The sequence below is a fragment of the Lupinus angustifolius genome, chromosome LG15, assembly GCF_001865875.1.
Source record: "Lupinus angustifolius cultivar Tanjil chromosome LG15, LupAngTanjil_v1.0, whole genome shotgun sequence".
NCBI lineage: Eukaryota > Viridiplantae > Streptophyta > Magnoliopsida > Fabales > Fabaceae > Lupinus > Lupinus angustifolius.
The window spans coordinates 2,362,782-2,374,826 of NC_032023.1; the positions used below are offsets into that span (position 1 = coordinate 2,362,782).

Below are 12,045 nucleotides of genomic sequence, written 5' to 3' on the forward strand. Positions count from 1 at the left end.
ATGTTTAGATTTATACCCATTAATAGGCGTCTATGCGAATTCGTTTGGATGTTAAACAACATTCAATTCCAGCATTTAATTAACTTGCGGTTACGTTTGTTTATATAAGATATTTGATCCATTATATGTGATTTGAATCAGTTTTGGATTGAGTTTTTTATAAATGATTGAACTTTATGTATACTAGCGTGATGACAGCTACTATTGTGTTTGTCAGTCCATTTTTCTATCATTTATAATGTATAGTTTGTATGTCATAAATGTCAAACATAATATTTTGTGTTAAATATTTGTAATCTATAGTTGAATTTATTTGATTGGCGTAATGTTCTACGTTAAAGACTAATAGTCGTAATGTAAGAATAAAAAATAATTAACCAAATAATATGAGCATATATTAGATGGAGAGGAACATTAGGTTATATATAATTTTTTTTTTGTAAAAATTAGAAAATAGTGATGGTAAAATAGGGAGAACCATAAATTACACCATGGTGGATGGTTATTTTGGGTTTTCCCTTTAGTAGTATAGATATAGATATTTCAAAACTCATACATATGACTAAAATTTTAAGTCTAATATACTTTAAAGTGACAAGTTTATATGCATTATATTAATATTGTCATAACCAATAAGACATTGATCTAGTGATGTAAGGCCCACTAGATCCTCAAGATGACAAAAATGTTAAGAATTTGATTCATTGGAGCGACATTTATTGGGAAGAGCAGTCATACACTACGAAAAGGATTGTTTCATTACCCAAAATAGTTATGAGATATATTTGGTAGTACCAAAAAATTAATATTGTCACAATCTCGTCACAATACTATTTACCTACACTATAAAGACATAATATCATAAGTTTACAACTTTGTGTCTACCACTATGTTAATCTAAACAAGCAAACGATTATTGTATAAATTTAAAAAAATGGTATATCAAAGACTGCAACATAATTAGTGTCATGACAATGGGTAAACACAATATATTCCTAGCAGGATGTTCTCGTTAAAAAAATAATTGAATATTATGGCAGTTGATATTGATTTATTACTTCGTTATGATTGTATTGTATATCAAAATAAAGCAACTATAACAAATTAATTATATTTATAAAAACATTATATATATATATATATGAGAATATATTACTTAGTAAACACATATTTTCTAATCATATCAAATAAACACTATTGAATCTATCATATGACTAATTGATTGTTGAGTTTTCATTCTATCTTGTTTCTTAACATTATTGAACTAAAGTGTTAAACAGTTAAACACAACCTTTTTGTGCATATTCCTAATAAAACAAATTAATATGGTATGATTGGTTCCTAGAGTTGGATCAAAAAACAAATCAGACCGTCTGATCTCAATCCAACATAATCCAATCATATTCGGTTTTTTACAATTGTAATTTATTTTGAACCATTTTTTTATTTCATTTTTAGACCGGTCTAAACTTGAACATTCTTAATTATCAATGTTCAAAATCCTCTATTCATAATTTGTTTCTTCTTAACTTAAATTATTATATCCTAATTATCTACTACTTTTTAATTTGAGAACTATGGGAAGGATGTTTTCGATAAATAAAGAATTAAATCACAACAACTAAATTAGAAGTTAAAAAGAGACAAAGTTTTAACAAAGTTCTTACTCAATGAGGCTTCTTTCCATTTAGATTTGATCTTTATAAATTTTTTTACAAACACTTTAACATATAATCATGTAATTTAGTTTTATAAAGTCATGAATTTCTCCACAAGAGCTAATCATTTACCAATCAGAAAGATCCCCAATATAATAATAGTAAAATAGCATTATCTAAACTCAAATTGCTACAGTGACTCAACTCAAATATAAAAGGAAGCTTCAGAAGATGTAATGGTTAGTTTATACTGCTATGATCAACTATACATGGAAGCACAATTCTAGGATCACATATTTTATCCCAAAAAGTGTATCACTTCATATATTACTGTGATTGGTCAGAAAAATATTTAATTATTTTCCAGCCAATTAAAGGAAGTGAGATATGGAATGACATACTTTTTGGGACAACGGATGTGATCCCGGAGACATAGGATCACATCTTATAGTGAGAGGATATATGCATTTCTAGGAACCCTTTCTAGAAGGTGGCCTAGTACCATCATAATCATTGTTTATTGCTGGTGGATATTGGAATTAATCTTCACAAAAAACAGTAAGAAAGGAACACATAATGAAGGACTAATCATAAGCTTTACAAGAAGAACCTTCAACAACTTTACATTATAATGAATGAAAAAATAGCTAACACATCTTGTGAGTTATAATCTCAGCAAAAAAGATACAAGTAACCACAGAAAAATCAAAATGAATAACTTAAACAAGCACAAATGCTATTTCTGTTAGCTTGTAATGTTATATGAGATTTTAGCAATGACAGAGAGAGGAATGTTGACAACATGACCTTGATTTCCAAACAAACCAATCCTCCCAAAACTGGCAACAGAACTGTTAATGGTTGCGTTGAAGAATACCGATAAGACCTGCCGATCACCATTGGCAATAGAGAAGTGAGTTGGTGATACTTTGATTGAAACTCCATAAGGAGCACTCCAACCAACACTGTAAGTTTCATTTCCAGCAATGTTTTGGATTGTCCTCTGCACTACTCTAGATTGGTTTAGGTTTGATAGAGTGATTGAAGGCAAGTTTAGATCAGGACCATTTACTGTAGAATTATAAAGCAAACAATTTTGGCCAGTATAGTTTAACACCACAGGAGCTGAACCATTTATAGCACATAGAAATGACATGTAATCATCATAACCTACAAGAAACATATGTACAGTTCCACATTTAGAAACAAGGTTCTATAATAAAGCAGCTTATATGAAGTATAAAGTACAACAACAACAATCAAGCCTCAGTCCCACTAGGTAGGATCGGCTACATGGATCGAACAATGTCATAATGCTCTATCTGTGCTTGATGTTATACATGGTCGGTCCTAAGCCCAGATAAAAGTGAAGGTTGTCTTTGACAGTGAACATAAAAGTTTTGATTTGATTACGCTTGAAAATTAGTCACATACATTAGTAACATACAAAACAGTGAGAATTGTCACATTTGAATATTAAATTATTTAAATGGCAATGAATAAGTTAGATTATTTATTATCATTTTCAATTTTAGCCATTAAGATGGCCTTTAAATTCCTATGTTTAAGTCTTGAAAAAAAATGTCGGTATCATGTTAAAATGATTTAGTACATACAGATTTGAGCATCCAGGCTCCACCATTATCCTAGAGTATCATAGCTGTCAAACATAAACCAAATCATTGCTGAAACAATTGAAATATGATAATTCAAAGGCTTATTAGTTTATGTGACTTACCGGTATCAAAAATCAAGCCCGGATTTAGTGCTGCAGTTGCATTCACAAAACCACTTCCCATGTCAAAAGGAGTTGCTGGAGATTGGTTCAGGTCAGGAGAGGCATATGATCGCTGAGCCATTATTGGCCCACCATTCCTATCATACGAAGAAGTAGTAGTGGAAAGTGCAGATCCAACGGCTGCAGGACTGAAATTGGGGAACTTTTGTCTAATTAGTGCGGCAAGTCCAGCAACATGAGGTGCAGCCATGCTTGTGCCAGACATTATCGCAAAATTTTCACCTGTAGGCAATGCAGACAAGATATATACATTCCACATTATCAACTTACATGATACTATGATAGAAAAAACAATATAGTATACATTACTATTTAAAAAGATGTTATGATAATAAATATGACAGGTGCCAAAAGAACTAACTAAATTTAATATGTTTGATTTCCTGGAAAAAGAATTTTATATTTACAAACCTTGAAATTCAGCCGAATCGGTTCCATGATAACTCCAAGCAGCCCATATAGAATTTCCAGGAGCTAACAAGTTAGGTTTCAAAATGTCAGCTTGATGAGGAAGGCTGTCCTCTGGATCCGGTCCTCTAGCAGAGTAATACATAACCTTTGGGGCAGCATTTTTGTAGTTTGCTTTCAGTCCACCACAGATACTAGCAACTGCCCCAAATTTGACAATCCTTTTTGTAACTGCATCTATTTCCAATGAAGAATTGTAGTATTGCATTAAAATCTGTAGAGTAGAAAATAGTCTGTCAGGGATCATCGATAAAGAGTAAAAGAGAGAGCGATTATCGATAAAGAGTAAAAGAGAGAGAGAGAGAGAGAAGTTGGTATGTGTAATTCAGTTAAAAGTGCCTAATAAGAACCAGGGGAGTAAGATACAAGTCCAATACAAATATGAATGTAGTCATGCATTTTTTTATCAACATGTAGTCATGCATATATTTGGAGGGGATGAATAATGCACCTTGGAGTCATTTGTAGAAGCAATTATTATGCCAGGCATATTCATTGGAACTGGATTAAGCTGATATTGAATCACAAAAGGATCCATATAGAAGACAACACCAGCTGCACTAAGGTTCTTGGCAGTTTCTGAAGCCTGTTTGATGGTGGAGGTTCCGAGCACAAATCGAATTGAATAGCTGCATATCAAGAGGTTCCCCTGGACCAAATCCTTATTGAACTTACTTGCATCTTGGCACTCACCAACATACATATCATCGGCAACCGTTGTGTCATTGTTCAAAGCATGGTGTGCATGAATCAGTTTATAAATTTTGTTTCCATCTGTGCCAGCTGAGAAAAATTACAAGAATGGATCATAAATCAATGCCAGTGGATATCATGAACAAGTAATGGTTGCTTACATTAATATTTGAAGAAACTTATAACTCATTGAGAATCTTCGGAACATTATTAAGCAGCACAAATGGGTCATAAATCAATGCCGGAAGACATTGTGAATAAATAATAGTCGCATACATCAACATGTAGTCATGTATCCCAAAAGCTTAATCTATTATTAGATGATGGCTCATGAGTGGTTTTATTTCTAACAAAACCAAAGACAAGATCCACTCATTAAAAAGTGTAACAGTACTCCTCTAAATAGTTAGTCTAAAATAAATCCGTAGTAGTTAGCAAGGAATAGAGCACCAGAAGCTTACGTGCAAGTCCAACTCCAGGTACAGTAACATTACTTCCAAGAAATATGGAGTTGCTATAAGTCCGATCGTGAGAGGCAGCACCAACAGTAAAGATCCACGGACTGAAGGAGGACATGCTCATCGGCGATGGTCCAGTATTTCCTGCCGCTTGCACTACAAAAATACCAGCCCTTACAGCGGACAGCAACGCCATGTCTATTGGATTGAAAAAAGTTGCAATACCAGGAGGACGTCTATTAGGAGTGATTGACAAGCTTATTATGTCAACCCCATCCTGAGCTGCCTATAAACAACCAGACATACAATAAGCCTCACGGGAAATGTAAAATCGGATGCATTTTAAATAGATTGTGAACTCAACAACTTGGAATCAAATTATTACTACATAAAATAACTCCCAAATCTAATGCCATGTAGATACTCACAGAAAATTGGAAGGAAATGAGATTCAATTATTCAAAGATAACTTAAGAATCCTAACACCAAGTGATATGTGCTCAAACTACTATACCTTAAATGGATTACGAAGCCGATAAAATTACTTAATCAATAAAACCACACTATTCTTCATAATGGCACACGCTAGGGGAAGTAAAAACCAATATCAAAGACAATGAAGAAATAGACAAAACACGACCTTCTCAAATAAAATTACCATGAATTTCATGTGACTGATTTTCATAACAACACACTTGTCTGAATTAACTACATGTGTACCTGGTCAATAGCTGCAACAACATCTGCTGCAAATCCTCCAAATCTCTTGTATAATGCCTTGTAAACAGCAATGCTGTAAAAGGTTGTAGGCATCACACATGTATAAATAATAAAAAAGAAACTAACAAAGCTCACATAATAATAAAAATGCAAACTAGAACAATACACCATTTCTATATTTTACTATAATCTATCAATCGTAACTTCTTAAAAAGGCTAAACTGGTTTATTTGTTGTCAGAAAACCAAGTTATGTGGAGATAAGTAATATAAGGAAATCTGCTGGACAGAGAACAAAATAAATGATAGAGGAAATACACAAAGTAGGTTATGATGATGTGACATCCTTGATGAGAATCATGAGATATCTATTTTCATAAGAAAAACCCTATTTACAGACTTTAATATTCTAGACAGACTGGATCCATATATGACTTAACTAACGGTATATAAATGATGTAAAAGTTATTCTCAGACCCCGACTTAATACAAATAACCAGGACTCCTCAAAAGCAAGAAATATCCAAAGGTCTTATATTTTGAACACAGTAAAGTGAAAAAGTCACTGTCATTGACATACTCGCCAGCATTCTCGGACAAGGCACCAAAAAGGGTCCTTAACATTGATGATCCATGCTCTCGTCAGTTACTCAGCTTAGTCAAATATTTGGATCTGAGCATCTCTCTCAATAAAACGGCACTTCAGTCTGTAACATGGTTAAAATATATATTTTCTATTCCTTTAACTAGAACTTAACTTTTCCTTCTGATACCATTGTTTTCTCAAATCGGTAACTGTTCAAGCTTTGCAGTGTGTGCCTTGACTAATTTTTTAATTTCTATTTCTTTAACTAGGACTTAACTTTTAGCTTCTTTTCTGATACCAATGTTTTCTCAAATCTGTAATTGTTCAAGCATTTTGGTCCACTCTGTCTCATCTTCTCTAAATAGTTTTCATTTTTCATCCTTCAAATTGTTTCCCCAATCAACTGTTAAGACCGAACTTCCTTCCATCAATTCACCACATCCCGTATGTCATTGTAAAGTTTGCAATCTCATGACACATGGAACTGCCAGTGTGGGCAGTCTCTATAGCTTTAAAATAGTTAGTAGCACCTTCAAGAATGATCCTATATTAGTCTTCCAAACAAGAACTGCGAGATCTGGAAAACCATCCGGGGAATGTATGACACTAAATCCAGATTCCAGTCTCCGCTCAACTTTCAAATATCAATTTTCAACTATCACAAAATGGAGGCAATATGTGTCCGTGTCGAAAAGAACAATCATTTCATGTTATACAAATATTTAGTAATTACACCTGTGGGACAAAAATCAATGAACTACTATGAAGACAGATTAGGAGATAAAAGTGCAAAGTAATGTAATGCCATTCCCATAATAATGACGATCCCACAGCAAGCTTTTTATATTATGATGGTAGTTTCAAGAAAATGTAAGAATGGGAAGAAGCGTAACAATGCACAACCCTATAACATCGACATGTATAACTACACTACAAGTGTAAGAATAACAATGATAACACAGGAATCTAAACTTAGATATAGTTCAAGGTTATTTACTGTGATCGAGGAGCCATTCCACTAGCATTCCCGAAGTGGTTCCCAGCAACAATTACAGGTATCCCATGGTTTCCTGCAGCAACAGATGCTGTATGCCTGTGCATTATAGATACATCAGAAAAAAGAGAAGTAAAATAGACAATTCTTAGTTTTTCGTGCATCTAGCTAATATAACAAATTATGTTGCAAGAAATTTGATGATATTCCAATACGAAAAATATATGTTTATTTTCAAGGGATAACCAAATCATCCTGACTTGATTAATAACAATTCCAAAACATTTATCAACAATGATAATTTTAATTCCGAATTATTGAAGCTCCAAGGAACAGGGGAAGATAGATCTTAGAACAATTTACGTTAGTAATAGTAGTAGAAAAAGACTGACAAGTTAGACTTTGTCATCATGGACTGAATATAGTAGTGTATTTGATGACAAACAAGGCCATCGAGAAATTGAAGAATGGATTAAATAGCTAATCAAACATAACACTGATTTGAGAATGCCAAAAACTCACGTGCCATGGCCATCGCCATCAAGGGGAGAAGCATAGTCCTGAGTTGAGTTAAATATCCCTCTGGTTATAGCCGACGCTGCAAAATGACGGGCCCCAACAAGTTTCCTATTGCAAGAATCAGATGGAAAATCCCGGGTAACCTCGCAGATGCCAGAATAATGAGCAGGAACAGGATAAGGATGTCCATGTTTATCACTAAAACTTGGGTGTGTTGGATCGATGCCGGTGTCAACAAACCCAATAACAACTCCTTCTCCAGCAGTTTCAAACCCGCCTTCTTGAGACCATGCTCCCTGTGGCAGACCTAAAAATTGTGGAGTATGGGTTGTTGCAGTTCTTACCGAAAAATCCAAAATCACATTTGACACTTCTGAGCTCCTTGATAGTTTCTTTGCCTTCATGATTCATCAATTTCAAAAGTTAATATTATGTTTGTTGCAGTAAATTAAACGTAAACGGAGAAGTGTTGAAGCATTAAAAGGAGGCATGGGAATCCAAATCATAGACAGAAAAAAATAACTGCGCAAAAATGTAACTGAAAACATATTTGTTTACAAAATAAGGACATGATCATGATGTCGAAAAACTAACATCATACCTGGTCTTGGGTAACCAGCACAGCGAATCCATTTATAAGGTAATGATAGCTATAGAGTTTCAGATATTTCTCTCCTTTTAACACTTTCTTCAACAAAGAATCGTGAACTCCGGAAATGTCATATCTCTTATCTTTCTTTGTGATATTTCCAAATCTGAAAAAAGGATCAAATTAGTGCAATGGATTTCACCAACAAACTTAAAAGAAGAAGGTTATGCAAAGTAATGAGAATTGAGAACATCATTAACAAATATAATGTCACATTTCAAGTACAATTATCCATCATTTATAGATGATAACAGAAAAATCATTCAACTAATACTTTATCATCTTAGCATAATCACATAGCTTCCACTAGAAGCTTCAATGGTTTGGGACAAAAGAACATCTGAGATTTAAAATAGTAAATAAGCAATTATTTTCCATAACATACCAAAGAAAATCAAAACATTTAATCTATAAGAACATAAAACACTAAACACCACCCACATTCACTTAAAAAAAATATAAATAAACATAAATAAACAAAACAAAGTTTTGTAAAGATGGGTTGATTATGATACTACCTTGGTTTCTGAAATTGAGTTCTTCTAGAATCATCATATTTAAAGCCATTACCAACACTTCTCAACTCACTGTCATAATGAGAAGAAGGAACTTGTCTGAGAGCAACAATGTACACATTTGCATCATCTGAATCATTCTGACATAAGCAAGGAACAAGAAGAAGCATTCCAAACCAAAACAACAGCAACAACACAAAATAAAGGTTCCCCATTGTGGGGTTTAGTGAAACAAAATGAAAATGAAAAAGTACAAAACTGAAAACCCAGTTGAATCCAAATCTAAGAACAAATCTTCAACAACTCACATACTCCATTCTCAAGTTAAAGACTTTCCCTTAAGTAGAAGCAAGTGCATGCAGTGAAATGGTGATAAAGTTAGAACCTTTTTTGGGTGAGTAAAAAAATGAAGAACACCCTTTTGTTCAGTTTATGAGGGAAAGAGTGTTATGTAGTATTAATAGCTGGATGAGGTGAGTTAAAGAGAGAATCTTCAATGGGTAAAAGCTTATTGGGTAGTGTGCATTTGAACGTTTTGATTACTCATAAGAGATAAAAAGAAAAGGAAAAAGAAAATGTGAAACAATGTAGAATGAGAAAAATGAACGTTTTATTTGGTTTTATTCGTTTTTTGGAGCTTTTGATTGAGTTCGTTGTGTGTACATTGGACTTTTCATGTGATTTGCTTCAATGACAACAACCTTGTACTTTCTTCTTTTTTCTTTTACTTTCTATATGTTTTGTTGGGTTTTTTTAAATAGCATTTTAATTTAAAATAAATATGAAAAAATATATAGAAAAATTATAAATGAATTACTTTCACATCTAAGAATTTCTTATAAGTATTACTGTTTCATTTAATGTTGGAAAGAACAATTAAAAAGAGAAAGTAAATCCAGGCATATCATGTGATTGGGTTTGTTCTTTTGAAAAGTCAAAAATATTTTATTATCATATTTTCCTTTAGGACACCAAAATCAGTTACTTTTATTTTCATATTTTCTTTTAGACCATAATATTTTTATTTCCTTTTGTTAACAACTTTTTTTTTAATTTTCATCTTTTTTTTATTGAGTTCTAGGCAAAGTTGTGATAGTAACTCATAATAATGAAAGTGGTGATTAGATAAATATTACCAATGATAATAATTATTATTCAATTTATTTTTAAATATTTATGGTACACATATGTTTTAAGGAATTATTAAAAATTGTTTCATTCTACTTAAAATAATTTAACTTAATGCATATTGGAAACTAAATTAAACAATGAAGAAATGTGAGATAAAAATATGTAATAAGTAAAAGTAGAATTGAAAAATAAAGTATAAATGTATATTGAGTTTCTAAAATATTAAAATGATTGAGTAATATGAAGGATTAAAACATAAAGTATAAATGAAGTTATTATTATGTAAGATTAAACATTTACTCCAAATAATTTTTTATACAATAAGAATTTTAAAAACTAAATAATCTTATAGAGAAACACTTTAGACAAATTTCACCAAAAATCATGTATACAAAATGGATTTTGCTAACTATTGCTTTAATCTTCAAGGAAAAAGGGGCAATAAAAATTGGTGGATTTAACGAAGTAAGAGAAATTATTTTTTTTTCTTAAAACCAAAAGTATCATTTTCACCTTATGGTAAGAAATTAATTTGTTTCGAAGTCTATGGTTGTTCCTCTCAACAAGTTTTGTTATCAATAATCAAAACATTTACTTTTGTGTCATCTTGTAAATCTAACGAGACCTTATACCTCTAGACTAACACATTGTTAGTGAGAAATTATTTTTCAATGCTAACTTTAGCGTATAATAAATAAAATTAATGATTTAATGTAAACCACATTTTCTATCTCACAATCACTCATATGTATTGTGGGTTATGATTGATCACAAAACTATTTAATAATTATGTTTTAACTTAAATATATTATTTTCAATTATAGTTCATTGCACAAATAATAACACACTCCAAGATAGAAGATATACTATGGTGAACTTGGTTGAGTGTTTGCAACACATGATTCTTGATTAACATTTTATCGGCAATTGTTAGTTGTTAGAAAGTATTTTTATTGTGGATGAGACTTGACTTTCAACCTCATTTACCATCACCATCAAATCACTATATATGTCTTTTTTTTTGTTAATGGTAGAACTTGAACTCACAACCTCTATACTTCATTCCTTTACGTCATCCATCTTTACCATCAAACCACTATTCTCGTTTAAGAGATGGCAATTATAGTAAAACATATTTTGAGCCACTTTAACCTTAGAACATGCACTTGCCCTTATTTTGAAGTTTTTGTATATGAAATTTTTTGTATCTATTCAATTATATATAATTTTTTTAAATATTTATGTATTGTATATATAAAGAATTATGGGAATAAAGTATGGTGTAGTGTGATGAGAGAACTTATCTCCTTACATTCACTCGTTAATAGACATTTGTGTTATTTTACTTTTATTTTCTTATTTATTTTTAAAATAAATAAAAGTTAGTTATGTATCATTGTCTAACTGATGTAAAGAGATAATTTATTTCCACACATCAGAAGTACTTTATTCATTATTTATTAACATATATTTTTTAAAATCAATAATGATATATAATAACAATATCTAAATTTTATATAAAAAAAATTTCTCACACAAAAATATCATTCTCAACCTACAAACTTTTGATCAACATCGGATTCAATAAACTTGTCGGTTTGATTTGACTTTGAACGGTGTTCATCTCTAAATAGTTGTGACTTGTGAGCACTCTTCAAATAAAGGCTATATGATTGGATTCAATTTTTTAAATGAAATATCAAAAGATATTTTTTTTAGCAGAAAGGATAGTCGGCAAGGGATATTAAATTTAATTTGAAGTCGATATTTACTAGTATAAATTTTTATAATGTTATTAAAATGAGAAAATATATACACATTAACATTATAAGAGTGTTTATATTCTTATTGTATTAT

The 12,045-nt window shown here is 31.5% G+C and overlaps 1 protein-coding gene across 1 annotated transcript; it reads right to left on the minus strand.

The window, feature by feature from the left end:
- LOC109328457 (subtilisin-like protease SBT2.3) lies at positions 2,226-9,632 on the minus strand. Its single transcript, XM_019561928.1, has 10 exons — positions 9,061-9,632; positions 8,495-8,648; positions 7,897-8,291; positions 7,378-7,473; positions 5,796-5,868; positions 5,079-5,361; positions 4,376-4,707; positions 3,868-4,138; positions 3,397-3,678; positions 2,226-2,828 (listed from the first exon to the last, which is right to left on the minus strand). The coding sequence occupies exons 1-10, from the start codon at positions 9,270-9,272 to the stop codon at positions 2,404-2,406; spliced, it is 2,523 nt and encodes an 840-aa protein (XP_019417473.1). The 5' UTR covers positions 9,273-9,632; the 3' UTR covers positions 2,226-2,403.

Coding starts and splice junctions, on each gene's coding strand:
- LOC109328457 (XM_019561928.1), bottom strand. CDS start 9,272: ATGGGGAACCTTTATTTTGTGTTGTTGCTGTTGTTTTGGTTTGGAATG. Junction 8,292..8,494: donor TGCTGGTTACCCAAGACCAG/GTATGATGTTAG, acceptor TGAATCATGAAG/GCAAAGAAACTATCAAGGAG. Junction 3,679..3,867: donor CGATTCGGCTGAATTTCAAG/GTTTGTAAATAT, acceptor CATTGCCTACAG/GTGAAAATTTTGCGATAATG.